Below are 26,659 nucleotides of genomic sequence, written 5' to 3'. Positions count from 1 at the left end.
CCCCCAGCCGGCCTGCCCAGGCCTCTCCCCCTCAGGGTGTGCTCTGGGGCTTCTCAGTCTAGGACACTGTTATCATGGCCACTGAGGGACAGTTCTTACCCACCCCTAGCTTTCAATTCACTTTTTTTTTTTTTGTACTGGGGATTGAACTCAGGGGCACTCGATCATTAAGCCACATTCCCAGCCTTATTTTGTATTTTATTTAGAGACAGAGTTTCACTGAGTTGCTTAATGCCTCGTTTTTGCTGAGGCTGGCTTTGAACTCGCAAACCTCCTGCCTGAGCTTCCTGAGCCACTGGGATTACAGGCGTGCACCACCGCGCTCAGCACCATTCACTAACTTTAATAAACTATTCTAGCACCCCAGGGCCCTGGAGCCAGCGATGACATGTCAGGGACCTCTATCAGAAGCTGCTACTCTGCCAGGAGGCTGAGCCAGGGTCTCTCCATCTCCCCACCCCACTACACTTCCATACGGCAGGGCAGCCTGGCTTGTGCCCAATCTGGGCCCTTGTTTGGAAAAGGATCCCATTTGTGTCTCATGGTGCAAATCGGGGGAGGGGAGCTTTCAGGCTCAAGAGAGCCCTCTCGGCTGTGCAGGTGCTGTGGGTTCTCAGAGGGGCAACTGGACTACCAGGAGGGGCTTCTGAAATGGGGGAGGTCTCCATAGAGAAAAGGCAAGTACATTGCAGAGGCTGAGAAAGGAGCAGACCCTGCAAGCAGAGGAGTCAGGCTGTGGGCCCAGACTCAGTGGACCCGGACTCCATTGATGAGGTTTGGCCAGGACTGGGGCAGCATGCAGGAGGGCCTCTGCAGCAGAGGAGAGCAGGGCATGGGCCTCTGGGGATGTCTTCAGGAAACAATTTACAGAATTGAACTCTTCTCCTGTAAAAAGCTGACTTTGTTGCTACTGGGTAGAGGCTGTGGCACCCTGAGCAGCCAGCCCTTGGGTTACTCAGGGCAAGAGGATGGGATTTAATCTACCCCAAAACTAGCATGGGGCCTTCTGCTTGAGGGAGTCAGACTAGACTCTGATCTAGGAAGACAGACTTTATCAGAGGGGTCTGTGTCCCAGTATTGGAGACAGGAAGGTGACTGGAGTGTTCCCTCAGCCTCCCTATGTAAAGCAAGCCAAGGAAACCTTGTCCTGCCAAGTTCATCCAACTGTCCCCACTGTCCTGGCCAGAGGTGACAACCCCTGGCCCTCACTCTCTTCCAACCTTCCCCTGCCACCTCCCTGGCTGAGGAAGCTCTGCACAGGGCAGCCACATCTTCCTCACAGCCAGAAACACAGACCTGAGCCTCTCTGTCACTGCCCACCTCTCCTCACCCCACTGCACCCTCTTCTTGGGACGCTCCCTTGAACACAGCAGCCCCACGGGCTCGGCTCCTCCTTCCCCTCCTGGGAAGGCCCTTCCTTCCTGCCCAGGGGGAAGTCTCCCAGCAGCCCCTGTCTCTGAGCTGCATGGATCCCCACGTGCACTGTGGACCCTGGCACTTGGGCTGTCCATCCCTTTCTTTGCTGTCTCTCCCCTCACTAGAAAAGGGATGAAGGACCCCCCCCCCACCCCCACAATGTGGTTTCAACACCTGAAACAGCAGCACAAACGGCCGGCACCTGAGGAGCAGGCACAGCACATCAGCAAAGGAAGGGGGGCCACTGGCAGCTGCAGCAAAGAGCAGAGCACCCTGCAGTGGCCCCTCTCCACACCTGCTTCTGCCCCATCCCATTCCTGCGCTGACCTCGTCTCTGTGCCAGGCTACGCCTTTGTTTCCCTGGCACACATCCAACACATACCTGGGCTGGGCGTGGGCTTCTCTCCCAGATCCCAGGGCCTGCTGGGTCAGGGTTTTGGGCTTTCTGTGCAACCCTTGTGGCCCTGCCCAAACCACTGGCATTGGAGGATTAGAGGGCAGCTTCCTCCTGTGGCCTCTGGCAGGAACTGACCTATTGGCTGCTGCCTGCCCCCCACCCCAAGAATGAACCAGAGCTCTCTAGGAAGATCAGCTGTTCTGCTGTGTGGCCTAATCCCCTACCCCACCCAGAACCCCACTTTCCCTTTGCCTGACAGGCCTCTGCAGACTCTTCAGCCTGGGCCCTGTCCCCAGGGCTGATCAGTGTAGAGGTCGCAACAAATGGGGGACAATGCCATAGAGAGAGAGGAGGGAGGCAGAGCCAGGAGTCGGAGATTTGCCCTCCAGGGAGGGTCAACACAACACCCATTCTAGACACAGTAGTCAGGGCCACCCCCTCAGGTCACCTGAGGGGTAGGTAAGGAGAACCTGCACCCTGAAGCCCTGTCCAGGGATCCCACTGAGAAAAATCAAGCACACAGATGGCCTTGGCACTAATGTAGACAATAATCAGGTCCTCTAAGGGGACAGTAACCTTCTTTAGGCTCTGCCTAGAGGGACAGGAGAGAGGTCATCACACCATGGGCTTTCTGTGGAGCTCAGGGTGGTCATCTCAGGAGCCCCTCTCTGCTGGGGTCCATGCAGTGCTACCCACGAGAATCAAGGGACAGAGTAAAACCAAGAGTGATCTCCCCCCCAACAGGAGTCTCACCATCTGCCCCACACTTGTATTTAAGCTTTTGGAGAGGAACAGGAATGAGGAGCACCAACTTTCAGAGACATTTAAGCCATTGGCCATTTGGGACAGACACAGAGGGCTAATCCTCCTTCCAAGTCTGTCACCAGACCAGCAAGGATGTGCTGATACAGGGTGCAGATCTGAGCCACGATCATCATGAACCCAAAGGGTCAGGCAGCTGTCTAGGGAGCAGTCAGCTGGAGTGAGCAGAGAGAGTGGGCTGCAGCCTCTGCCCAGGAAGGCTTGGACAGGGAGCCTGGATGCTGACAAAGAGGAATTGACTTGATTGATCTGTTGACAAGAATTGGCCACAGAACTCCACGCAGGTGGAGCACAGGCAAAGGACAAGGCTGGCACACAGTCCTCCTGGGGCTGGGGCTGGGGCTGGGCTGCACCAGGGCTGTGAAGCCTGGGACTCAGTGATGGTTCCCGTGACACCCACCAGACCAGCAGGAGGATTAGGGCAGATACAGGGCCAGAGAATTAGCTCTGCCCAGGCACGACCTGGGCTCTTGCCTGTAGGGCCTCGCAGTTCTATCCCTGAACCTCACACAGAGTTGTGACAAAAGCCCATTTGTAAAAGGGAATGTTGCCTTTCGACAAAGCCGTAAGCCACACTAGGCCAGCCAGGCAATGGCCATGAGATCGGCCTGCTTTCCAACAGGAAGGTTACCTGAGGCTGCTGTTTGCAATCTCTTCACACCTGCCTCTACCACCATGTCAGCGCCAGGGCCCCTTCTCCTCTCAGCTAGCAGCAATGAGGCGTCTATAATATGCTGTTCAGCTCTGAGGCCTCTTGGCTTGGTGACAAGTGACAGTGTGTGTTCACCTGCCACTACCTTTGCAATCAGACACAGATGCCAGGGAGGTTCTGTCTCTCTTCCAGATCTGCCAGTGCAGGAGGAGCATGACATCCCTGTCCTACAGCTGCTGTTACCCATGGTAAAGTTAGCAAAAGCATATTTTCTTGTTGGGACATGTGACCCTCACTAGGGAACCCTGAAGGTATGTGTCCTCCCTGGCAAGTGTCCTGTCAGGAGACCCTCTGGCCCTGACTCCCCAGGGCTGGGGCAGAGCCTGGTATTTATAGAATATAGAACGGCAAGAGGGTCCAGAGGAACCAAGGGCAGGTGCATGGGCTGCCCCTAATCGGGGGGTGGAGGAAAAGTGCAATTATTATGATTTGCAGAGAAGGACATGGGGCAGATGTGAGCCTGAACAGTGCCCTCCCTACACCCCTACCCTCAGCACAGCCACTCTGAGGGCAAGGGGAATTTGAATGCTGAGCCGTTCCTCAACGCCCTCCATGTCACATGGTGTCAATCCAAGTCTTTTGCTCCAGAACCAGAAATTTGAGGCCTTGAATACATTTCCCTATAATTTATTCCCTTACTCCAATTTTGCATTTGCTTCTAAATATTCAGTCTTATTTGTCTAACATTCACATTATCATCTCTGATCACCAAGTCCATAGATGGCATTCATGCTAAAAATAAGGTTTGGCAAATGCCTTTTAATTTTACAAAATGCCTCCTGTGAAAAAACTCCCCTGTACTGAGGAAGACAGAATGATGTCACTGGCAACAGGGAGATAAAAGTATTTTATTTTATAAATCTCATCAACCTTTGCATTCTATATGCTAGTTAGTGAGCACCCAAGGACACCAGAATCTTGTTCTACCTGAAGGAAAGAGAGACTGTAAATAATATCTCCAACTATGTCCTCACCTAAGTCCTTCTGGGCTGAGGGGCCATGGCCTCTGGACAACTCCAGCTGTCCTAAAGCAATACTCCAAAATCTCAGTTCTTAGTTCTGTATCTACCTGTCTGCTTTCCCGGAGGCCAGCACATCCCGACTATGAGGCAGGCACAGGGTTCCCTGTGACCTGGCTCCTAGTCCAGGACCTGGAGCTTGGTAGAAGTCTGAACATGCTTATGCAATGTTGAGGCACTTGAACTCTGCTCAGCAGAGCCACGTGTGGGAAGCAGAGCAAGCAGCAGCCACAAGCTACTGGGCACTCACTTACTCATTGGTCCCACAGTGTTCAGGGTGCTTCTGGTCTATGCTGTCACCTCCCATGGTCCCTAGGGCAAGGGCATCATCCCTGCTCAGGAAAGCCCAACCCAGTCATGGCATCATGTGGCAGAAGACGTGGCCCAGTGAAGGCCACAGATGAGCCACACAGTTGACCAGGGGACACCTCGCTTTTTCCTGTGCAGTCAGGACTGGCAGCCACTTTTGCCTTATGACAGGTGAGACAAAGACAGCTCCTCTCTGGAGGACCTGAGGCTGAGATTTATAATCAAGGTCACTTAGCTGGTGAGGGGTGCAGCTGGGCTCCCTGCTGACCATGGCCTTCCTCAACCCTGGTCACCCACGTGGCCACATCTTTCCCAGGCCCTCAGTACTTCACTCTTGTTCCTTCATCTCACTCCACTTGCCCCTTCAGCATCTTGGGAAGTCTGACTGGTGACTGCAGTGGGGATTCAGGCTCCTTGTTCAAAAATCCTTAAGCCCAGCACAGGGACTGTATCCCTGAGGCTGACTCTGGGGTGAGCCCTGGCCAGGAGGTGGAGGTGGCCTCTGGCTCCCCTCTTGTCTGGTCTAGTCCCACTTGCCCATCTACCCTGCTGAATGGAGGCCCAGAGCCCTGTGCCCAACTAAGGATCTCTTCATAGGCCCGCAGCATGGGGGTTCTCTGGCCTGTCTCAGCAGGGCCCAGGGAAGGCCCTCGGAGGTTTAGGATGGGGCCCACCATGCTAAACCCACAGGAAGATGGCAAATCCACCAATGAGGCCATAGGTTGGTGTCCCGTCCCCAATCCTATGCTTCCCAATGTGGCTCTTTCCAGCATTGCCAAGCCATTGGTGACCAATGACCCCACATACACCATGGAATCCCCTAATGCTAATGCTGCAAAAAGAGCTACAAGAACACACAGTGAACAGCAAGCGGTCAGTTCACATCAGACCCCAGTCCTGACTCTAGTGCAGCATGGAACGGGTTTGTGTTTATTTACACAAAACAGTCACGAAGGCTGGAGATGCAGCTCGGTGGTAGAGCGCTTGCCTTGCATGTGTGAGGCCCTGGGTTCCATTCTCAGCACAGTGCTCTGGGTCACACTCAACTTGCTGCTGCCCTATGCTACCAGGTCTCACCTTTGGGCTGCTGTCATCTATGATGGTTCTTAGTGGGGAGGTCTCACCTAGCTGGGCAGCCTCCGTCCATTCCCTTGTTTGTAAAGGTCACTGATTACTCCTCTCCTGGGCATCCTCCAGAAGGCCACCACCACCAGGCATCTCTTCCCTCCCCACAGCTCTGTCTCCCAAGGTTGGCCTATATCCTGCCTCCAGGAGGCTCGGTGCCTGGTGCTGCCGTCCCAGCCCTGACCTCTCCTGCCCCAAGCTGAGGCCTCACAAGAAGAGCATTTTGTAAGTTTGGTCTTTGCCATGAGTAACTTCTTGGTTCAAGTCCTGAGTTATTCCAGCTGTAGAATGTTTGAGCACATTGGACTCATGTCCTTATTCCCCTCTGTCCCTAACAGAGAACAGGTGACCAACAATGAGCACAGGATAAACAGGTGTCAGTGTCCTTTGATTTGCCCACCATCAGTTCTTCAGATGCCCATGGCTGAGTACCTGCAGGGTGGTGCTGGGCACAGGGCACCAGGCAGGGCTGCAGCAGCTGGGGCAGGGGAAGGCTGCCCAGGTTACAATGGAGAAGGAAACTGCAGAACACAGTGGTGGAGGGGTCCAGGGCAGGAGAGGAGGCAAGTTAGTCCAGGAGGATGAAGAAAAGCATCCACAATGTGGATGCAGAGAGGACAAGGCAGAGGCACATTCAAGGGGAAGGTCACTCTGCCCAGAGCAGAGACCAGTCTGGTGTCCAGCCACTTCCCAGAAAAACAGTGTGGACCCTAAAGCCCAAGTCCTCCCCCTTCTCTTTCAGGGCTAATTCCATGAATTGGCGAGTTTCACCTATGGCTCTCTGGAGCCTGCTGTGGGTGTCAATGGTGGATTCAGGAATAAGGGTAACATGTTCCTTGAAATTCCTGAGACTCCAGCTTTGCTCTTCAAGGAGCTGCTGGCATGCATCATGGCCCCAGGCAACCTGCTCTGTACAGGGGCAGGGACCTCATTCCTGCACTGAGGCGGCAAGGTCCCCATGACTAAACTGACCAAAGTGGTCTGCTGATGCTCTTCTGCCCTGTGATTATGGGTCGTGGGTGATTTTCTACTTCGTGACACCATTTTGGCTTGCAGAGGGCAATTTGGTTAACCCACCAGTGAGCATGTTTTTATAACCCTTGACCTGTGGTATTGACACAGTCAAAGACCCCATGAAAAACAGGACCTCAGAGGACTCTCAGAGGAAATAAGAAGCCAAGCCAACTCTTGGCCTCATGGCCTAATAGCCGTATTAAAAAATCAGTAGTTAAAAGGCGACCATCTCTAAGTCACAGGAGTGAGATAACGTGCCAGGGAAAGTCAGCCCAGCCCTCCAAGACTATGTGGTCAGCTGAAACCCCCGCTGAACCCAGACAAAGCAGGGTCTGCACTATTCAGAAAATAACAGTATCAGAGACTGTCCCAGATGATCAGGGCCACTCCAAGTATTAGGGGCCATAGAGCAGTCACTGGAGTAACCACAGTCACCTGGACCTTGCTAGCACAGTGACACACACACCCAGGTAGTGATCAGTGACCAGACACTTGAGGCCTGAGGAGGTATGATGAAGAACAGCGCAGGTGGGACAGGCCCACCTCCACCTGTGGCTACATCAAGAGACCAGTTCCTGCCCTCCCTGCAGATGCCATAAAAGCTCTGTACCTTTGCTCCTGCTTGGGTCAGCCTGGGGTCTCTGTCCTCCTATGCTGTCTTCTTCTAGCTCAGGCAGATGTCCTTAATAAAGCCTTAACTGTGTCTCCTCAGGTCTACAACTCTGGATCCAAGAACCCATGGTTGGTAACAGTTTTAATCACTCATTTTTATCACTCATCCTGTAGATTGGATGTCTAAAACATAAGACGCCCTCCCCCCTACCCCAGCTAAGGCCTATGTGAATCCCTGCCTGCTGCTCCACAGTCCTCTCAATTTATTTTCCCACTAAAGAGAAGGTGGTTCTTTCATAAAATTTAGCACATCATTTATTGTATAAGATTATGCATTCCCTCCATGAAAAGGATCAAAAATGCTCTATCGTGGGGTCCACCTCTGGGGCCTGGCTGATGTGGTAGATTCAGGTATGCTGGGAGACCCATGAAGTCTGTATCCTCCATGTTCCCACTTAGTTAAATATAATGAAGATAAATATATTGCATGTAAATATGCTAGCACGTAAATAAACCACAAAATCCAGAGTAGTGTCTACTGGTGATAAGGTTATGGTGAGGGACAGAGAGGGCCCTGTGGGTGGGGCTGGCACCAGGGATGTGGCATTTGCAATTGAGATCTGGGGGAAGAAAGGGGGCAGACAGACTGCTCTAGGCAGAGAGGGACCCTAAAGGCCCTGAAGTGGGGCTGCTTTCCTGGTAGTAGAGGGAGGGAAGTTCAAGGCTGGGCAGAGAAATACGGGACCTGGACAGTGTTGGTGGCCATAGTCCTAGACTTCATTCTGAGAAGGAAGTTAAAAGTCTTAGAGCAGAAAAACAACCTGCTCTATTTGTCTTAACGAGATGCTGGTGTGGAAAACAGAAGGTGGGGACCCTGGGGATGTAGGGGGGTGGGAAACCAAGAGGCCAGTTCAGAGCTGCTGAAGGAATTCAGGTGAGAGAAGGTGGTAAGAAACGCTGATTTGGGACATATTTTGAAAATCCATGTTAACATGTCAAGGATGATTCCACAATGTGGAGCCTAAGCAAGCAACTCACAGATTAGCAGAATCTACAGAGGAGTGGTGCTGGGGGAAATTTCAATTTGGGAGAGATGGATTCAAGGTTCTTATCAGTTTTTCAAGCAGAGCTCTGAAGTTCTGGGGAGAGCCCAGGCTGTGAGACATCAGTGTGGGGTTGTCAGTGCGTGGATCACACTGACGAGGACACCAGGAGTCAGCTTGGGGGAGTGAAGGTCTGGGACTGAGCCAATCTGCCCAGATCAGGAGGTTGGAAGGAGGTGCAAAGACCAGCAAGGGTACCAAGAAGAAGCCACTAAGTTCACAGAGGGGAGAGACAAGGAGGATGAGGAGATGGGATCATCAGATATCCGGTTACCAAGACAGGTGAGCCGGTGCAGCCAAGAGACCTGATGAAGGAAAGGAGAAATTGGAAGGGACTAAACTTGCATCCCTGGACCAGAAGCCGTGGGCAGTTTCCTGAAGGAAAATTTCCTGGAGGACAATGACGTGCCCAGGCTGTACCTCAGTCTCTGTTAACAGAGTGCAAGGGGGCCCAGGTTTCCAGCAGATGCCCCAGTAAGAGAGAAGGTGTTCATGGGTTCTAAGGCATGATGTCAGATGCTTTCTTCTTTAGTCTGTGAACCACAAAAGGCCTTCATGGCTTCTCATCCGGGCAACAGCAGTCACCAGAGTTCTTGAAATTACATTCTCTACTTCCCCTTTCTCTTTGGGACAATTTCTTAACATACACAATTTCTATCTGACACAACAGGAGGAACTGCCCACAGCTTCTGGTCCAGGGATCCAAGTTTAGTCCCTTCCAGTTTCCCCTGAGGGGTGTCCTCGCTCTACTCTCCACTAATTCTTGAACGCATGCTACTGATCTGAATTTTCTTTCAAAGCACCTATTTCCTCTGCATCATCAAATACAGCAGTCTAGGGTGTCTTTTCTTTTCTTTTTCTTTTTTATTGATTTAAAAAAAATAAATGACAGTGGAATGCATTATAATTCTTATTACACATATATACCACAATTTTTCATCTCTCTGTTCCTCTATAAAGGATTTTGACTTTTCTGCCTGTCTGGTGTCTGGTTAAATTCTTTTCTCATTCCTCCAGCACTAATTTTTTTGCCTTCTCTTTTCTTAATCCCACCAAGCGTTTAATCTCACATGGAGATTCACTGGTCATTTCTGAGAAGTATTCACTTTATTAATCAAACCACCACGGCTTGTTTCCCTTGAATTCATTTTTTGCCTGTTCCGTGTAAATGCTCGCCTTCATCTGGGCTTCTTTTATTGCTCCTTTTCTAATTTCTCAGCCTGAAAGCCGAGTTCACCTATTTTCAATCATTAGCACTTCTAATAAGTGCAGTTGCGCTCGGCTTCCTCTGAGGGCCACTTTGGTAGCATGCTCCAGGTTTTAATAGGTACTGTGCTCATTTGCATTCATTTTTAAATAGTCCATAATTTCCCTTTTGGTTTCCTTTATAACCCCCCAAATTATGTATGAGTGTCTTTATTTGCGATATTAATTTCCAAGTAAAGGTATTTCTTTTTGTTTTTATTTGTTCTAATTACTCATACATGACAGTAGAATGCATTTTGACACATCATACATAAACGGAGTAAAACTTCTCATTCATCTGGTTGCACGATGTAGAGTTACACAGGTCACATAACCATATGCGCACATAGGGTAATAATGTCGGATTCATTCTTCCACGTAGAGATATTTCTAAAGCTTAACGTTGGGTTTTGTCATCCTGCAGTGTGTTCCTTGAGCACACTAGATTACACGAGTGTGTTCCCGTGTTTATGCGCAGCTTCAGGGGCAGACGTAGATCATCTGCCTTTTAGAATTTCTTGACATTTTCCTTACGGTACAAAGTTGGTCACTTTTTGTGAGTATTCCATGTATCACAGAAATGAAATCACCAATTTGAAGGATATAAAGTGTACAAAATAAAAACCAGCTTTTTAATTGCTCTATTTGCCTGTTTCTTGATCTGCGGCTTTTACTTAAAGCCAAGTTCTACTTTCCAAGGACTCTTAGGCCGTGGTTGGGGGATGAACAGCCCAGATAACAAACAAGGAGGCTGGCCAGTGACATCTGTAAGGGTCCACAGGATGCTCCCCAGCCAGCCCCCAGATTTCTCCCAACTCAGCCCAGAGGGCCCAGCTCCTATCCAGCTCCTTTTTCCTTGATGGCTGTTGTGGTGTGAACTGATAAATACAATCAATAAGAGTATAAGTGATAGGTAATAGACTAGTAAAAAAATATAGATTATAGATACAAGATTTTGATATGTGAGATAAGACTATTATAAAGAAAGAACTGTCATAGACAGGCCTTCTATTAAAAAAAAAACTGTTATAAGTGCTGTTTCTGATAAACTGAAATGAAAGCTGTTTTCTTATAATATATTGTTTTCTGTACTTTGTACCCCACAAAGTGTACTCAACCCAGGATATGGTGGTCTTGGTGACCCAAGACTTTGAAGTAGATTCTTGCCCCTGCTAACCACCTGCTCGAACTCAGGATATGGTTGTCTAACACCTGCTCAAACCCAAGATGCAATTGTGAGTTGCTGTGTTAATTGCTGTCTTAACTTCTATGATTGGCTTGCTTGCATGACACTAAGGAAAGCCCCTGAGTTGTGGTTTTCATCTTTAAGTTCCCAGGACACAGGCCACGAAATTGCTCTTCTCCCACAGAGCTTCAGTCTCTATGGGTGGGTGACAGTCTCTGGCCAGGTAAATAAAGCTCTCATTGATTTGAATTTGGACTTAACAGTGTTTTCTGAAGGGCTCCTCATAACAATGGCATCTTCTCCACTACAAGGCCCACTTCCCCACCAGCATCCCGAAGCCAGGTGGGAGGTTGAGATGGGGGTATAGTCATGTTTCAGACAAGGATAAAGTCACTCACTCTGTAAAGTACCTGGAACAACATCTGGATGCTCAACAGAGGTGACACCACCTGCTGCCTCTCCACCTAGTCCAGCCCCCGCACCACCCCCCAAGTCCCCAGAACAGTCTGAGCAGAACTGCCTGGGGTGAGCAGCTCCAGAGCCTCAGAGCTCATGGTGAGTATCCTGAGGGGGCCTCAGAGCTCATGTGAGGATGCAGAGGTGCCAGTGCAGCTCTGAGCCCAGCAGCCTCCCTTTCCGCACCCGCCGGCTGGGCCATGCCAGCTTGCCAGTGTGGAAGGCACAGGGGACTGTCCCATCTCTCAGACTGTACTGTACTCCTCTACCAACCCAAGAAGGAGTCCTGGGCCCTCTGGAATGTTCCCTGGCCAATTAGATAGAAGCTTGCCATCCTGCAGCTAACCCCTCAGCAAGACCTGAGGATACCCAGGGAACAGGGATAAACAGAGCTGCATCTGCTTGCGGACTGCATGCCCCTGGCCTCTGATCCAGGAGGGCTTTCTCCTCCAGCTCCTTCTGTGCTTGCCCACCATGCACCACCCCACACTCCATGCCCAATCCCTTCCCACTCTTGTACATCAGTGCCCACCTACTAAACAACGATCACATGGATTCTGCAGTTCTGTTCCGGTGCCCTAACAGGCCTGCTCACACGTGTGCTTCCTTCTCTCTTCTTGCAGAATACTAATTGCTCTGCACTCCCCGTTGCCATCTGTCTACCTGTGAGCAGCCTTTTTCTTGAGATCAGCGTTGGTCCCTCAGCCAGATCAGTGGGGACTTTGCAAACCAGGGGCTCAGGGATTACCCGCTCCTCCCAGGAGTTCTGCTTCAACCCAGACTCAAAAGAGCAATCAACTAGTGGAGGAAAGATCGTATAGATGACTTCTCAATGCCACAGTTTCCAGCCGCCCAGGTGACAGGACCTCAAGGCTCTCCTCTGCGCCTGAGCCCCCTCCCATAACCTCTGCTTGATTCCTTCCCAGTTCTCTGGGAAGTGTGTCTTCCGGCCCTGTCACAGAACTTCCCAATGGGTTCTCAACAGACCTGCACCCACCACTGCAGCCTGGCCCCCCTCCTCCATCTCTACAGGGCAGCAGCTGAGCATACCCAGCCCAGTTCTCCTAAGGTAGATTCCCTTGGCATGAGCTGACAGCGAGATGTGTGAAGGAGATGTGTCCTCTCAGACCTTCCTTGGGAGAGCCCCAGAGGTGTCCAGGGCCCCTGACCCTGTGAGTAACTGGAGGGTTATCCTGCTCTTGTCCCCAGCCTCTACTGTTTCTCTGCTCCATTCCACATTTAGGAGACCAAAATATGTCTTCAAATATGACAGTAGGAGACCAGAATATGTCCCCAAATATGACTATGGAGACCAGAACATGTGCCCCAAATTTTTTTGCCTGCTTAGCATAGGATTATGTTGAACTAGTTTGAGATACAGGAGCCACCAAAAAAGTTCTGAGAATAAGAATAGAAGTTACCCTTTTGTAAGGGAAATTCACATCCTTAAAGGACTCTTCCCCTGAACCCAACAGCGATGGCATCCTTGTGCACCTGGATGGTGCGCCAGAGTCAGGCCACCCACCATGTACATTCACCAAGGACACCAAGGGTCAGATTTCTCCTCAATGGGTTTGCTCCTCCCTCCTCTTAGGTGGATGGTCCCAGCACAGCAGACTCCTATCCCAACTGGCTCAAATTCCACATTGGGGAAAGCAGGCTCAGACCTCAGCTCCTCCCTGCTGACCCCAGGCCTTGCGGGCTTCCTTCTCACCCTCTGCCTCAGTTCTTATGCCTCCTTGGCCTCTCTGGAACCCTGTCCACACATGAGTTCACAGTCAGTGTGAGCAGAAGGGAGGGAGGAACAGGCTCCCCTTCCAGGGGCCCATTTCTAGGTCCAACCTGTGTTTACTGTCTGGTATTAGCTCCCTACACCAATGTAACCTGCTCCTCATGCTCCAAGGAGCTGAACTTGGCCTTTTCACCCTTTCAAATGGCCAGCTGGGTTGAAATCTCTCCTTCACTCAGATGGCGAGCGGATGCCTACTCAATGCTAGGCACTGGAACAAGCACCAGACTCAACGGTGAATCTTCAGGAATAATGTGCCCAAAGCTCTGGATTCACATGAGAGAAAAGTGAGGCCCAGAGAGGGCATTGAGAAGCCCAGGTAATACAGCAAGGGAGGCCTGACAAAGAAGCGGCTCCCTAGCCTGGCCCCCACCCCACAAGCCCCTCTCTCCTCAGTCCTGCTGGAGAGGCTGCTGGGTGGGGACTTTCCTGGACCTGCTCTGGAAATCTACAGAGGCCTTGAGGGCCCAGGGCCTGTGTGCCTGGCCTGGATCTGTTTGTGACCCTCCCCCACTTACCTTCCCCCCCGCTTTGATTCCTATTCCTTACTGGGGGCTTGAGGTCCGGAAGGCCTGTGGCCGCAGAAGAGGCCGGCTATGTCAGCAGCACTCCCCTTGGGTGTGCACCGCTCAATCGCTGGGGGGTCCGAAGGCAGTGGGGACTTGCCCGCCCCGCCCACCGCAAGGAAAGTGCCGCCTCCTCCACCCGTGTCCCAGTGCCCGACGAGCCTTGCTGGGAGCCGCGCAGCCAGGGTTAAAACGCAGGCGTGGTCCCCCTGGGATGGGGTGGGGTAGGGAGGGCCTCAGCGCCCCGCAGCCTCGCAGCTGTTCTGGCTTCCTCTAGGATTTGGGCCCAAAGCGCTGTCCTCCGGTCCTCTCCCACGGCGGTGGCACCGGCGCCCCCTCTGCCTTCTCGCCGGCTGCGGTACGGCCGTCCGAGACAGGGGTGTGGGGCGCAAGGTCGCCGCCCGGCGGGGAGCTCATCCGGCGGCGCAGACGCCCAGCGGCTCCGGGGAGGGACTTGGCCTGGTTCTGGCCCCCGGCTCTTCGGGGAGGAGCCGCAAGGCTGCAGCTGGCGGCGGCGCCGGCCCCGGCGGGCGGGCGGAGGTCCTGGAGAGGCAGCCAGGCCGGAGCCCCTCTGGACAGAGTCGGCGACCGTCGCCCTCGCTACCGCGGTCCTCGCTGGAGCCTCTCGGTCTCTCTGCAAACTGGAGAGGAAGCGCCCTCTCCTCCAAGGCCCGGAGCTGCAGCGGCATCGCGGGGCGCGGCCGAGGGGAGGAGAAAGCAGAGAGCGAGCGAGCGACCGGGCCCAGCAGTGCCTCGCGGGGCTGCGGCTCCGCCAATCTGCGGGCGCTGACGCGGGGGGCGGCTCCGCGGCGGTCGGATATCTGCCGGCCGGGCGCGGGGCGCCGAGAGCTCGGCCGTGCGGGCGCTGCGCTCTGGGACACCCGCTGCACCTGCCCGGCCTCGCCGGCCGCTCCGTGCGCCCCCTCCCGACCCTCACCCCGGTCCAGTCTTCCGGCCACAGCCTGACCAAGCCGAGCCCTGAGGGAAGGAGCCTCGCGCGTTCTCGCCCGCCGGGCACCCAGCGTGGCCCACTGAGCCCGCCGGGAGGAACGCTCTGTGGATCTGATGCGTGGCACCCGGGCGGAGATGGGTAGCTGTGTCCCGGCCCTGCGCGCCTGATGAGAGCGGCCGCGACTCGAAAGACCTGCGCGGGTCGCTACGAGCGAGGTGCCTCACCCGGCTGCGCCCCCTGCCACCCGCGATCCCAGTTCCTCGAACGACAACCGCTGGCCGCTCCCGAAAGGCCGAAAGGGAACGGCCCGGAGATGGCCTGGGGAGCTGGCGCTTTGGTGGCGGATATCTTCCACGTCGTTCACGCCCGGGGACAGCCCCGGAGCTGGTAGCTTCTCGGCACCGAATGGACCTTGACCCGCGAGGCAGCGCCGCGTTCGTGTCGAGCCGCGGTTGAGCAGCGCGAGTGGAGCGCGCTCCCGAAGGGCGCCCGAGTCCCAGACCCGCTCGCTTTCGTGGCCATGAAGATGATCCTGGTGCGCAGGTTCCGCGTGCTCATCCTGATGGTGTTCCTGCTGGCCTGCGCGCTGCACATCGTGCTGGACTTGCTGCCCAAGCTGGAGCGCCGCGCCGAGCGGCCCTCTGGTGAACCCGGTTGCTCTTGCGCTCAGCCCGCGGCCGAGGCGGCTGCGCCCGGTTGGGCCCAGGCACGGGGCCGCCCGGGGGAGCCCTCGGCCGCGGGCGACGCGGGCTGGCCCAACAAACACACGCTGCGCATCCTGCAGGACTTCAGCTCAGACCCTGCCTCCAACCTCACGTCCCACTCTCTGGAGAAACTGCCGCCTGCAGCTGAGCCGGCTGAGCGCGCCTCCAAAGGGCAGGAGCCTGGAGACCCGCGGCCGCGCGACCCGGCGCACAAGCCGCTACTGCGAGACCCCGGTCCCTGGCGGTCCGCGCCGCCCCCTGGCCCCAGCAGGGAGGGCTCCCTCTTGGCCAGATTATTCGAGCACCCGCTCTACCGCGGGGCCATTCCGCCTCTGACAGAGGACGACGTCCTGTTTAATGTGAACAGCGATATCAGGTTCAACCCCAAGGCAGCTGAGAACCCGGACTGGTGAGCGGGGACTGAGGGTGACCAGGGTGGGGCTGGCAGGTCCGACCCCTGAGGGAGTCACTCACCCTTTCAGGATAAAGGTGCACTACGGAAAATACTCTCCACTCCCAGGGGGGTATTATTGTGTAGGAAGGCTCAGGGACCCGTGGAAGAGGGATGGGGTGCTTGGTGGGCGGGGCAGCCAGCCTCCTGCTCTGGATCTGCCTTTGTCTCTAGTTTGGGAGGTTCCCTAGCCCTGGGGTGGAAGTGGCGCTGGACACTAGAGCCAGGGGAGCCCAGTGCTCCACTTACAGGAAAGAGTGCTGGCTAGCCCTAGTTTCTGGCATGGGTGAATGAATGCATTAGAGAACCAGGGAGCTAGTGGGTGAGGCTCCTTTCCCCCCAAGAAGGTGCTGGGCTGCCAGCTTTCAGATGCTTGATGACACTGTTCTGGGTGGACACCTTGAAAAGCCCTGGAGTCTTTTAAAACCAGTTGCTAAGGACAAAAATTAACAGAAGAGTGTGTGCCCGCAGCAGCTAGGTGCAGCACAGAGGCTGTTCCTAGAAGGGTGTGGACAGCAGCTGCCCTGGGCCATCTGCAGAGAAGCCACAGCTTTGTAACAAGAGAGAAGCTGCCCCAGGATGTTTGAATTGCCTTGCTTTGAACCCTTCCCCCAAAGTCTTTCCCTCAGCTCTACAGACCCAAATAAACAGATGCTCAGGCCCAGAGCAGTGAAATATTAACTACCAGCAAGGTCAGAACAAATAGCTACCTGCAAAGGTTACCTGAGCAACAGACAAAGACTAGGCTTCCAAACATCTCAGCAAAACCCTTTCTACCTGAAATCTGACCAGGCCCTAACCTGTGCTTTGCGCCTACACATGAGGTTGTTTGGTGGCCCCTGAGCTTTGCTGGCCAGATTCAAGGCAATGCTCAGAAACTCACATCAGACGAATGGTCCCAGCCTATGGCTGTCCATGGGGAGGGGACAGTACAGAGCAAGTGGGCTAGGAGAGGTTCCTGGGAGGCCTCTAGCCCACCCTCTGTGTCCACCAAAGGACAGAACTGGGACCCAAAGGGCTTGCCTGTCAGTGAATTAGAGCTAAGAAAGTTCCACTCACCCTGCAGCCCAGCAGGCAGGCAGAGGTCAGCTCTTCCTCCAGACACCCCTATGACCAAAGAAGCAGGACAGGCCTTGTTGGTGGGATCCTCCACTGAGCCTGGACTGGAGTGAGTGCTGGAGGCTTCCTTGCTCCCCGGCTAAAGCTGTTCTCCTCAAAATCAGATTTAGCTCCTATCTCATTCCTCCTCCCAGTTGTTAGGACAAAATCTGAGAGCTAGGGAAGGCATCTGGCCCATGGGGTGTGCCAGTGGTTTTAGGTCCCAGTCAGAGCTCTTTCTCCTATGCTCTAGGAAGGGCAGCAGCCCCCTGCACCCTGGCTGACCTCATTCTTGCTGGGCAGTGTCAGCGACCCCAGGGTAGACGTGCAGGGATAGCGCCGACGCCCTGGGTTTGGACTTGCTGTAGTTATAGCCGTCTGTGGCGTCTCTCAAGGTAAATAGGAATTACAGGCCTTCCGGTGTGTTATTAGCTGTAGAACCGCAGCCCCGGAGGAAAGTGCAGACACTGCAGGGTCCTCTCGAGGGGGAGGCACCTTCCGATAAACCTGTATTTGGAAACTGAAGTCACAAATCCAGCCTCAGATCCAACTCCCCTGGCTCCTCATGGTCCTGCACACTCCTTTTCTGACTGACTTGTGACATCTTTGTTTTTGTAGGCCACGTGAAGGTGCTGAAGGTGAAGAATTGCTCCCCACTGGGGAGGTGGCCTTGGACTCCTATCCCAACTGGCTCAAATTCCACATTGGCATCAACCGCTACGAACTGTACTCCAGACACAACCCAGCCATCGAAGCTCTGCTGCAGGACCTTGGCTCTCAGAAGATCACCAGTGTAGGTAGGTGTCTGGCCTCCAACGGTCGTGTGTGCTGACTGAGGGATGCCAGGCCTGCACTCCTGGATGTCTAGGAAAGCTTGCTCCTTCTTGGAGCCTCACTTTCTGGGATGGATGGGGGCCTGGGATGCACACAGCACTGGAAATACTCCTGTTCCACGGCATGGTGAGGACAGTAAGAGGGACAGGAGCATCCCTGGTAACTGCAGCTCCTCCAGCCAGGACTCTTTCTGCTTTAATGCATGTGAGCTTCAGCAGACGACTCAGCTGAGACCCGAGGCTGCTGCTGTGGTTCTGGGCCAGCACCCAGAACCTCAGGTTCAGCCAGGGGTTCCTGGGATTCTCCATTGTCAGGCAGTGACCAGGGCCCACTCCCTCCAAACGGAGCCTGAGCATCTAGGGTAGGGCAGTTTGAAGGCAACTTTGATCAAGTGCTTTGATCTGCTGAATCAGACAGAAAAGCTATTCAATGTCTGATTCCCAGAATCATGTGAAGCAGTCCTGAGCATGGAGGCTTGATGCCATGGCTTTTAGGTGGTTATGTGAAGGTCTCATTAGTCATCTGTGGCTTGGGAGGTAGTGGGGACAGGCTGAGGCCTGGGGCATTGCAGGGATGGTCCTGGTACACATAGCCAAGGTGGAGGGCAGGCCTCTGCACGTGTTATGGGCTGCAGTTCCAGGCCCTGTCTCCATGTGTCTCAAAAGCAGTTCTGCTGAAAGGGCTCTCTTGGTTTTGGGCTTCTGTCCAGTTGCTGACACAGAGCAATGAGGAGTTACTCACTGGCCTGTAGGTGCCTCTTTAGAGGCTGTCTGTGGCTCTGTGAACTGTTGGCCCTTCTAGGGCTCTCACCTGGCCCTAGAAGTCGGGCCTCACAACTCCCCAGCACTGGGTCATTCACCAGTGGAGAGCTGAAGTGATCTTTCTTTCTACCCCTGTGCTGTCCAGGAAGACTCTTGAGTACTCCTCACCCCAGGCCATACCTTGCAAAACTGGGGGGCTTCCACTGAGCTGGGAGCTGTTCTTGTGGATGACAGGGACTGTCTTACAGGCAGCCTCAGAAGATGTCACCTGCTCCAGAAAATAGATGGGGCTGTTAAAGACATGTCCAGTTGGGTCAACCCACTTGGTCCATCCAGCAGATTTCCTGGGAATCTTCTGCTCACTAGGCTACTTCCTTGGGAGTTGGAGTTGGGGTGAGTCCATGAGAAGCTGTCACTATAGACAGATACAGGTTCCTCTGAGAAGTGAATGTGATTGCAGACCCTGCAACCATCAAGAGGGCACATCCACACTCTTGGTGAATAGAAGTGTGCTTCAGAAGGCTGCAAGACAGGGCTGTGTGGAGGGAGGGCTGTGGTCCCCATGGCCAGCAGGCCTGGTATCCGCTGCAGCTCATATTCCCTCAAGGACAATCAGCCACATGCTCTCTGGATCCTACCCTGTGCAGAGATGTGGGATCTGAACCCAGAGAGCAGGGAGAGGCTGGGGCCCCCAGGTCACCAGCAATTTTGCCCACCTTGGGTATCCTTATCCCTCTCAATAGGATGGCCCAGCTCTCCCAGAAGGCAGTGGCTGAGGCCTCTTGACATCCCAGTGCAGTGGATGGTGCTGATTGCCAGGGGACCCCAGCCCCAGGCTCTGGTTGGACGTTGGTTGGTCTGTACTGAGGGCTGCCTGGGAGGGTTTCATGCCCTTTTTTCCAAGACCACAATGACCAAGCTGATTCTAATTCTGCCTTTTGGGGTAAGGGCCATTGGGAACAGGAGGGAAACATCATTCTGCAAGTGCCAGCAGGTGTTGAGGGGATGGAGTGATGGACAGCCCTGTCACTGAGGCAGGAGGCAGCACTCCGGCCAGAGGGGTGGCTGTGATTAGAATCTGAAGTTGCTAGTCAGGGTGTCATAGCCTAGGTTCTGTGGACCTGCCATCTGAGTCTAAAACAAACCATTTGAGAACAACTTGACTGGACCTGGATGTTCTGGGAGCAGAAGCTGATGGCTGGCCTGGTGGCCAGTGCTATTCTCCCAGAATGGAGATGCAGGTTCCTCAGAGGGTCACAGATCCAGCTTCACCCAGCTGGTCCTGTAGTGCATGCATCCCTTGCGCATCCTCATCAAAAGCTCCAAACGCTGTTGCCCAGGGTTGTGAAGAAATGTCCTGTGGTACCTCTCTGGGGTGATTCCTGCCCCACTGCAGAGAGGCTGCAGGCATTAGCACGAGCATCCAGCAGAGCGAGCCAGGCAGGGGTCTCCATATGGCAGCAGCATTTCAGGGTGAGTCCAGTCCCCCACCTAGGAGCTCAGGACTAGGCAAGCACCCACCTTCCCAGGGCCTCACTCAACCTGCAGCCTCAACTCTGGAGTTCCCACCATGAGTTCACCCTCCTGGAAAGACCCACCCCCTGAGTGAGCAGGAAATCCTGATGCCCAACAGAAAACCCCTGCAGCCCCTCCAGGTGTCCAGGCCCTTCAAGTATCCTGCTCTGCCGGGAGCCACCAATAGGAGTTGGCCTGACCACCCTGCCATGTCCCTGGAGATCACACTTCCTCCTGGAGGTAGCTGCTCTGGCCAATCTGACTCAGCCTTAGCTGCTGGGAGGGTCCTCCTGGGTGTTACGAGTCAGAGGTTTTGATGAACACCCAGCTGCTCAAGGCAGCCAGCCCAGCTGGGCCCTCATTGTGGCAGAGCCCAGCACAGCCTGGCTGCATAGTGACCAAGAGCAGGTGGAGCCTTTGAAAGTCAGCCCTGCCTTCCCACCCCCATTCTACAGCCAGGGAACTTCAGCCTTCAGGAGGAGAGGCTTGCCCCTGGAAGCACTTACTTCTGGCTTGGGGTTCTGTTCACCGGGGACGGTTACTTTAATCTTCAGGTTGTTCCTGTCACTATTGAGTGTGAGCCAGCAATATTGTTTGTAATGGAGATCAGTGTGCAGGAGATCCTGAGCCCTCTCCTCACAGTAGTTCCAGTAAATTTCTTCTTTCAGAACCACTCAATCCGGTTCTGGAGGCTCTGTGTGGCCTAGGGCACAGCTGTCTGTGGCCACAGAGGGTCATTTATAGCAGGCTCCTGGCTGCCTGGTACTGGCCATTGCTGCCTCTGAAGAGGCTCAGCCTTTATCCACCTCTGTTCAGCTTTAGGTCAGACTTGCTGCGCCTTCTGCTTGGGCCACGATAATTAAATCTCTATCATGCACAATTATGGATGCAAAAAATAAATGACACAATTAACTACTCTGCACTTGGAATTGCTTTTTTTTTTTTTTTTTTTTTTTTTAAAGTGCTCTGGCATGTGAGGGTTCAGGCAGCCTGGGGCCTAAGATGCAGACTTCACAGTTGCTCCATCCAGGTCAGGACAAAGCCCAGGGTGGGAGAGCGTGCTGAACAAAGGAAGCCTGCTTCCCAGGACAGAAGCCCTCCTGCTAATTGATCTGCCAAGGGGAGGACAAATCCAGCTAGACTCTGGAATAATTGGTCGGCAAGCTTGAGGAACAAAAGGCCTTTGGCTGGGGCAGCCCGGGAAGAGCTGCCTAGGATGGGGGGCTGGGCACAGCTGCCCTGTCTAGTTAGACAGGTGGCACCTGCTGCTGCAAGGCACAGCCCCAGGGTCTGGCTCAGCTTGCAGAGAGACCTGGAGATGCCAGGTAGCCAACACCAACACCCAGTGCTGGAGGCGCCTGAGGTGTCCTAAAAGGACCAAGCCCTGCAAGCATGCTGCAGGGTTCAGGGAGGAGGCAGCTTGGCCCCTGCCCAGCTCCCTCTAGTTATCAGCCTGAAGGCCAGGAGAAAAAGCCCTCCCTGGTGAGGACTTGGGACATCCCTGGCATCCACTTTCTCCGTGCTGATCAGAGGCTGCAGCTGCAGCCTCAGATACCTCCAGAACCTACAGCTGTGTGCTGGTGGCCTCAGGCTGATTCTCTTCCTATTGCATGGAGGGACATGACTTCCACTGAGCAGCACTGTAGCTTCCTTTTCAAATGACTGTTACTTCCCCCACCCCACCCCCAAAAATAAGCGGCTTGGAGGACAAGTGTGACAGATAACTTCAAGCTGGAGGAAGCTGGACAGAAGCAGGCCTGAGTGTGTGCCCAGGGGTCTTGGACTGTGTTGATGGGGCTGCGCCCTCTGGGGTTGAAGCACCCTGGCTTCACAGCAGGATTTGGGGGCACAAAGACCCAGCCGAAAACTGGTGTTGGCTCCTGCTCAGCTTCTTCCTGAAGCTGCTGCTGGCGAGGTGGTGGCGAGGTGGGTACACCCCACACCCTTTTCCATGGGCCCAAGGACAGTGGGGATAAAGGATTCCGTGAGAATGCCCAGAGTCGGGGTCACATGGCAGACCCCCCTCTCTAACCCAGGGACATGTGAGGCTGGACAGGAAGGACAGGGTGTCACATTCTCCAAACGTGAGCCCACCCTTTCAGAGCAAGTCTTAATTAATCTTTCAGAGAGAGTCTGCACCCTGCCCTTAAAACAAGGCAGTTAGACTGAAAAACAGTTGAACCACCCACCTGACTGTGACCCAAAGGACAGCCATTGTTCCACCTTTCAAAGGAGATGGCCAAGGGTGGCCTTGTTGGAGGCCCAGCTGGCCACAGGGCAGCCTCTCACACATGGACATGTTTGTGTGGTCCAGAGGTCTTTAAAAAATAGAATTCATTTTTATAAAAGTCAGGAGAGGGACCTTTAAAATACAGGTTGGGGTTCCTGTTAGAAACGGGGAGACTATTGGTTTCCCACAGGAAAACAAGTGCTGAGCTGGGCTGCTCTGGCATTGCACTCCATCACTGCCCGTCCTCTGTGGGCACTGAGGAGTGGCCTTGTGTTTGCACACATGGCAGAGCTGGGCCTGGCAGCTCCTGCCCCTTGGCCACCTCCCTCACACTGGGGTGAGTCTCTCCACCCAGGGCTGCCCTTGTCCTTCGTCTGGGGAGTTCCTAGCAGAGTGCTAGAGCCCAGTCACACAGGCAACTCATGCGTTAGTATTCTTGTAGCGACAACTGTGCATTTATAGAATTTACCTTCTTAAGGAATTTCTCAGGGTTCTTCAGGACATGCGAAAATCTCCTTCCTTCTGACATATTCTGAGGAAAGACCATAAGCAAAATGCCCATGCCCATAGGGGTCATAGGATTTATGGTGCCAATGGGCATTGTGAATGAACACGTAGTGCGCTCTGTTAGCATTTGTTAATGTGTGTAGCGAATGATGCGCTCAGAAATATAACAATCAGCAATGCATGTTCAAGCACGTCTGGGAACCCTTCTATTCAGGGATGCCAGGGAAGATGCAGAGCTGTCATCTTGGGTCTGCAGAAGGTGGGACTAGCCCGGGGGTGGGGGGAGGACTGGGAAAGTGGCTGGAGCATAGGCATCTACACCACCTAGAGGCCAGCAGGGCTCTGATGCATGTGCTGATTGGGTGGGGTGTGGCCTGGATTTGTGTGGCCACAGAAGGAGATGGAGAGAAGGTATCAGGTGGAGATTCAGTGGACTAGTCACCTGGGTCTGGGTCTCATTCTGGGATAAAGAATTTCCAGGGAGGTGCACTGGGTGGGTGCCAGGACAGCCCCATCTCCACCTGGCCTTGGGCCTTTTTAGAATCGCTGCCAAGTTGAGACGCTCCTGAGGCCCAGCCTGGCAGGTTAGGACTGCAAAGCAGGAGGCCTATCAGTGAGGGCATCTCCATCTGCTCTTGAACCTGGGGCCTGCACCTGGGTCCACCGGAGGCTTAATCCCTTTATACTAGTCATCTGTTTGCCCCATGGGGGTTACAGGGAGCTGGTGATATACAGGGCCAGGAACGGCAAGGCAGATGGGCCTCGCTTCCAGACAAGAATGATTAAACTGACCAGATTTGCATAATATTTGGTTATTTTAAAAACCAGGATTACAAGCCCTGGAAAGAGTTGATGTGCTGTCCCGGATTGGCCCAGGCAGGAATAATTAAATCCAGCAACCCTGGTTATTAAATGGAAACGGGAACATCAAATGGGATTTAATCGGGCCACTAATTTTTTAATCATCACTTCTTTTTTCATCTTATGAAAAATGTAGTAAATGTTCATTGTAGGAATCTAGAAAGCACAGATAAGGAAAAGTAGGAAATTAAAGTCATCTGAATTCTACTCCCCAGAGATAACAAGGGATTTGGGTGCCTGTCTACGCATTCGAGTTTGAAAACCCATGCTTTGTGTTCGCGAGTTTTTAAAAGAAAATGGTTCCGATTATAAATAGTAAGCACCATGCTGTGCTTACTGAAAGTTCCTTGGTTCTGTTTAGGAGGGTGAGACTGTAGTCTGTCCTGCAGTGTTACAGTGCACCTGTTCCATGCAGGGTGCTTAGTCCCTTCCTGTGTTTGGGAGGGATGGCCTCACACCACACCATGCACTGGCCTGGCAGAGCCAAGATGTCAGCCCATCTTCTGGATGCAGCACCCAGCCCATCACACACTGTGAGCTGTTGGACAGTGGCCAGTGCTGCCCAGGAGTATGCCAGGCTGGGCCCAGGTCAGGTCTGGGTCAAGCACCTTGCATGACATCTGCAATGTCAAGTGGCCTCATAAGCAAGGTCCCCCACTTAACCTAAGAGTAGCACCATGCACATTCCCAGCCTGGGGCCCTTCTTTGTGAAGAGGCTGGGCAGGCCTCCTGAGCCCCCTTTAGCAGAAGAGGAAACTGAGGCTGGAAAGGTGAAGGTCTCTCCCCTCTAGGGTGCCCCAGCCTAGGAAAGCTGAGCAAACTCCAACCTCAGGGTCGACAGGGAGCCCCCTGGACTATTCTCCACCAAACCTACAAACTGACCCATTTGCTGGCATCCTGCCCTATGCCTGTGGCCACCACCGGCAAAACCTGGCCCTACACTGGCCCTGCTCCCTCCAGGTCCTGTCCTCGTAGCACACATACATGCCAATCAGCCACATGAAGGAACAGACAGGGGAAGCACATCTGTCTACTCCCCTCCCCTTGGGGTCCCCAGAGTTCCCAGGCCGGGCTGCCATGATCTCACCTGCTCCTCTGAGCAGGTTCCTGCCTACAGCATGGCCTGCGCCCCCCATGCCCACCCGCCAACAACTGCTTCTCAACCCTGGCTGGCCTTTTCTCCCCCTAAATAAGCACGGGTGCACACCTTGTTCTCTGCACTCTACCCCCAGGTGACCTTGCTGCCTGAGGCTTTTCTCACTTGTGGGAAGTGTTCAGAACCTCAGGCTGCTGGCCCACCTGCATCTCCCCCAGGTTGCTGCCACCCTCCCCACCTAACTGGGCTTTCTCTGTCTCTGCTCTATTCCAGCCAAACAATGGCTCTATCTGAGACCCAAGGGTCATCCTGGTCACATCTCCACACCCCACACCATTCCATCAAAGTGCTCCTCAGAACCCCCATCTTTCCATGCCCACCCTCCTCTGTTGCCATTGCCCCAGCCCAACCTCTCCCGGGCTCTAGCTTCCATCCTTAGCCTGAAGCTGCCAGGTGAGCACCTGGGAACCCCATAGGGCCCTCACCTGCCATGGGCCCCACCGACACTGAAGTGGGCGGCAGCAACAGCTCTTCAGGCCCAAGTGCATCAGCTCTCTTCCTCCAAGGACAATGTGTTTGTTCTGCCTCTGTAGTGCCAGCTCTGTTCCTTCCTCCCAGAAAGGCCACCCCTCAGGCACCAGCACATACCCACTTTGCCTCTTGCCTCCAGCAGCCTAAAGTCATCTTGCGATTCGTAATGTGTAGCCTGCACACCTGGCTCTTAGACACCACTTGTGACATTATCGTGTGGCCGGGGTGCAGTATGGACACAGGACACACTGGACAAGCCTCTGCACAGGCTAGACAAGCTCCTGTGGGCATCGTCCTGGCCAGCTTGTGCTGTAGGATGACTCCCTTCCCAGCCCTGTATCCTGGTGGCCCGGGGCCTTCACTGTGGCCCCAACCTGGAAAATGTCCTTCCTTCTGCTGCTCCATTAGCAGAAAGGAAAATCTAAGGTCAGGAAAGGGGTTCTTTGGGGAATTCTTCATCCTTCTGAGCTGATGAGATGCTGGAAATGAGTGCGCATCATGTCCTGATGACAGAGGGGCCTCCCACCTAAGGGTCTTTATAATCTCCTTAGAGTAACTCTGCAATCTCCTGCAAATCCCAGGAGCTTTTGCTGGAGAATCTCCACTCTGTTCCAGGCCACAATGGGGTGTGCGCAGCGCAGGTATAGCAGTGCATGCATGTGTGGAATATGTGTAGGGGTGTATATATATATATATATGCTTGTGTTTAGGAATGTATAGGTGTTGTGTGTAAGTTTGTGTGTGTATTAGGGTGTGTGAAGGGTATGCGTGTATGTAGGGGTGTGTGTGTATGTGTATAACTGTGCTAGCAGGTAAGCAACCTAGCCATCCCTGCTGGAAACCAGGCCCTTGGTGCTGTGACACACTTACGCACACTCCTGCTGAGACCTCCAGCTGGAATCAGCAGGAGTCCACCCAGCTCCCACAGCTGGACCAGGGGGGAGCCTGCGCTAGCCAAGGGTACATCATTGCTGAAGCCCCCCACTTCCCAGGCAGAATGGGGAGGGGCCCTCAGCCAGAGGATCCCAGCTGACTGGAGGATAGAGTGTTGGGCTGGCCTGCCCATCTACCCTCAGGCCCTATAAGGGCCAGTAAGGGGCCTGAGGCAGCCAGTGACCCTGTTTCTCTCTCCCTCCTCCCTGCAGCCATGAAGTCCGGGGGCACGCAGCTCAAGCTCATCATGACGTTCCAGAACTACGGGCAAGCACTGTTCAAACCCATGAAGTAAGTGCCGCCGCTGGGCGAGTGCAAGGGCGGGTGGAGTGTGCAGTCGGGGAGGCAGTGTTTTCTGAGAGAAGATCTTGGGGTGGACTGTGGTAGAAGCCCAAAAGGCAGCTAGAGTGACCTG

At 54.0% G+C, this 26,659-nt stretch overlaps 1 protein-coding gene across 1 annotated transcript in view; it reads left to right on the top strand.

The window, feature by feature from the left end:
• Positions 1–14,210: 14,210 nt before the first annotated feature.
• The window catches only part of Fam20c (FAM20C golgi associated secretory pathway kinase), a 56,125-nt gene continuing 43,676 nt past the window's right edge, over positions 14,211–26,659 (top strand). The window contains exons 1-3 of the mRNA XM_027922781.3: positions 14,211–15,836; positions 17,595–17,773; positions 26,457–26,535. Of these exons, the coding sequence (XP_027778582.1) occupies positions 15,244–15,836; positions 17,595–17,773; positions 26,457–26,535 (851 nt within the window). The 5' untranslated portion in view covers positions 14,211–15,243. The remainder of the gene's footprint in view (positions 15,837–17,594; positions 17,774–26,456; positions 26,536–26,659) is intronic.

The sequence above is a fragment of the Marmota flaviventris genome, chromosome 19 (assembly GCF_047511675.1).
Source record: "Marmota flaviventris isolate mMarFla1 chromosome 19, mMarFla1.hap1, whole genome shotgun sequence".
Lineage (NCBI taxonomy): Eukaryota > Metazoa > Chordata > Mammalia > Rodentia > Sciuridae > Marmota > Marmota flaviventris.
The sequence above is the reverse complement of the archived record's forward strand: the minus strand, read 5'-3'. Positions and strand labels throughout refer to the sequence as shown.